This window comes from Aplysia californica, unplaced genomic scaffold (assembly GCF_000002075.1).
Source record: "Aplysia californica isolate F4 #8 unplaced genomic scaffold, AplCal3.0 scaffold00580, whole genome shotgun sequence".
Taxonomy (NCBI): domain Eukaryota; kingdom Metazoa; phylum Mollusca; class Gastropoda; order Aplysiida; family Aplysiidae; genus Aplysia; species Aplysia californica.
In genome coordinates, this window is record NW_004797850.1 from 28,430 (window position 1) to 29,609 (window position 1,180).

Sequence of the window (1,180 nt, forward strand, 5' to 3'; positions counted from 1 at the left end):
TCCTCCTCCTCCTCCTCCACACACTGCACAGCCTGACGAGCGTAGAGGATATGTAATAAAAATGGGTGTTACATTTCTTGTTTCACGTGCATTCATTTTTAAACAAAAAATAAAACAGCAAACAATAAAAAAGCAAAAACACAAAAATAATACCACCCTCAGCAAAACAACAACCCCCCCCCAAAAAAAAACCCCAACAACAACAACAAAACAACAACAACAAAAAGAAAACAAACAAACAGACAACCAAAAATAAAAAGACAAGAAAACAGAGACCAATGCCGGCTTATTTGGTGAAGTAAAGAGATCTGCCAAGCTCAAGTTTGAGGTTCGACTCGATTGGTTCAGGATAACTTTCGGTGTCCGTCCTGAAATATTTACTAAGAGCCCAGACTGCGCTCTAATGAACAAGAATAAAAGATAGCAACGGAGCGCCCGCCCCCTCCTCCCAACCCCCACAAAACAATGACAAATAAACAACCAGACAAACAAACAAACAAACAAACAAACAAACAAACAAACACACAAGCTCACAAACAAACCACAATAATCCCCTTTTTCCTAAAGACAATACAAAACCAAACCAAACCAAACCAAACAAAACACAAAATAAAAACAAAAGCAAGGAGGATAATAGAAGCTGCGTTCGTTTCCTCTGTACTATTGTTCCCTCTTGTCTGACACAATGCGGTGTTTCTGCCCATCAGATGCTGAGTGCCCACAACAGACCTATGACGTCACCAGCCGCCCCGTCGCCCATGCTTAGCCCCAGGGAGCACATGGTGCTCAACTCACTCAAAGGACCTTGGTGTAAGAGGGTTTTTAAAAAATCATTTATTTATTTATTTATTCTTATTTGTAAGTGTTTTACGGCGCTCGCAACTTCATATTGCATATGAGCGCACGCGACACATCGATCCTTTTCAGTTTGAAAGGCGTTGATTTCGAATTTTGCCCGGGTGGCGTTCGAAGCCTTCTCTTATCGATTTTACGACAACTAAGGGACCTTTAACGTGCGCAACTTAAACGCAGGACCTCCGAAATTTTCAGCCTTTATCCGAGAAAGCTAGGTGTTAGATATTACCTACCCTAAGATCAGGGGTGTGGCAGAAAGATAGCAGCTGCAGTAAGAAGGAGCCAGGAGTAGCAGTAGAAAGAGGCAGAAGTCTAGAAGGGGGGG

The 1,180-nt window shown here is 42.3% G+C and overlaps 1 protein-coding gene across 1 annotated transcript in view; it reads left to right on the forward strand.

The window, feature by feature from the left end:
- The window catches only part of LOC101854116, a gene marked incomplete at its 5' end in the record, with an annotated part of 27,610 nt that overhangs the window by 775 nt on the left and 25,655 nt on the right, over positions 1-1,180 (forward strand). Inside the window, 1 exon segment of the mRNA XM_013087373.2 lies at positions 708-810. Within this exon segment, the coding sequence (XP_012942827.1) occupies positions 708-810 (103 nt within the window).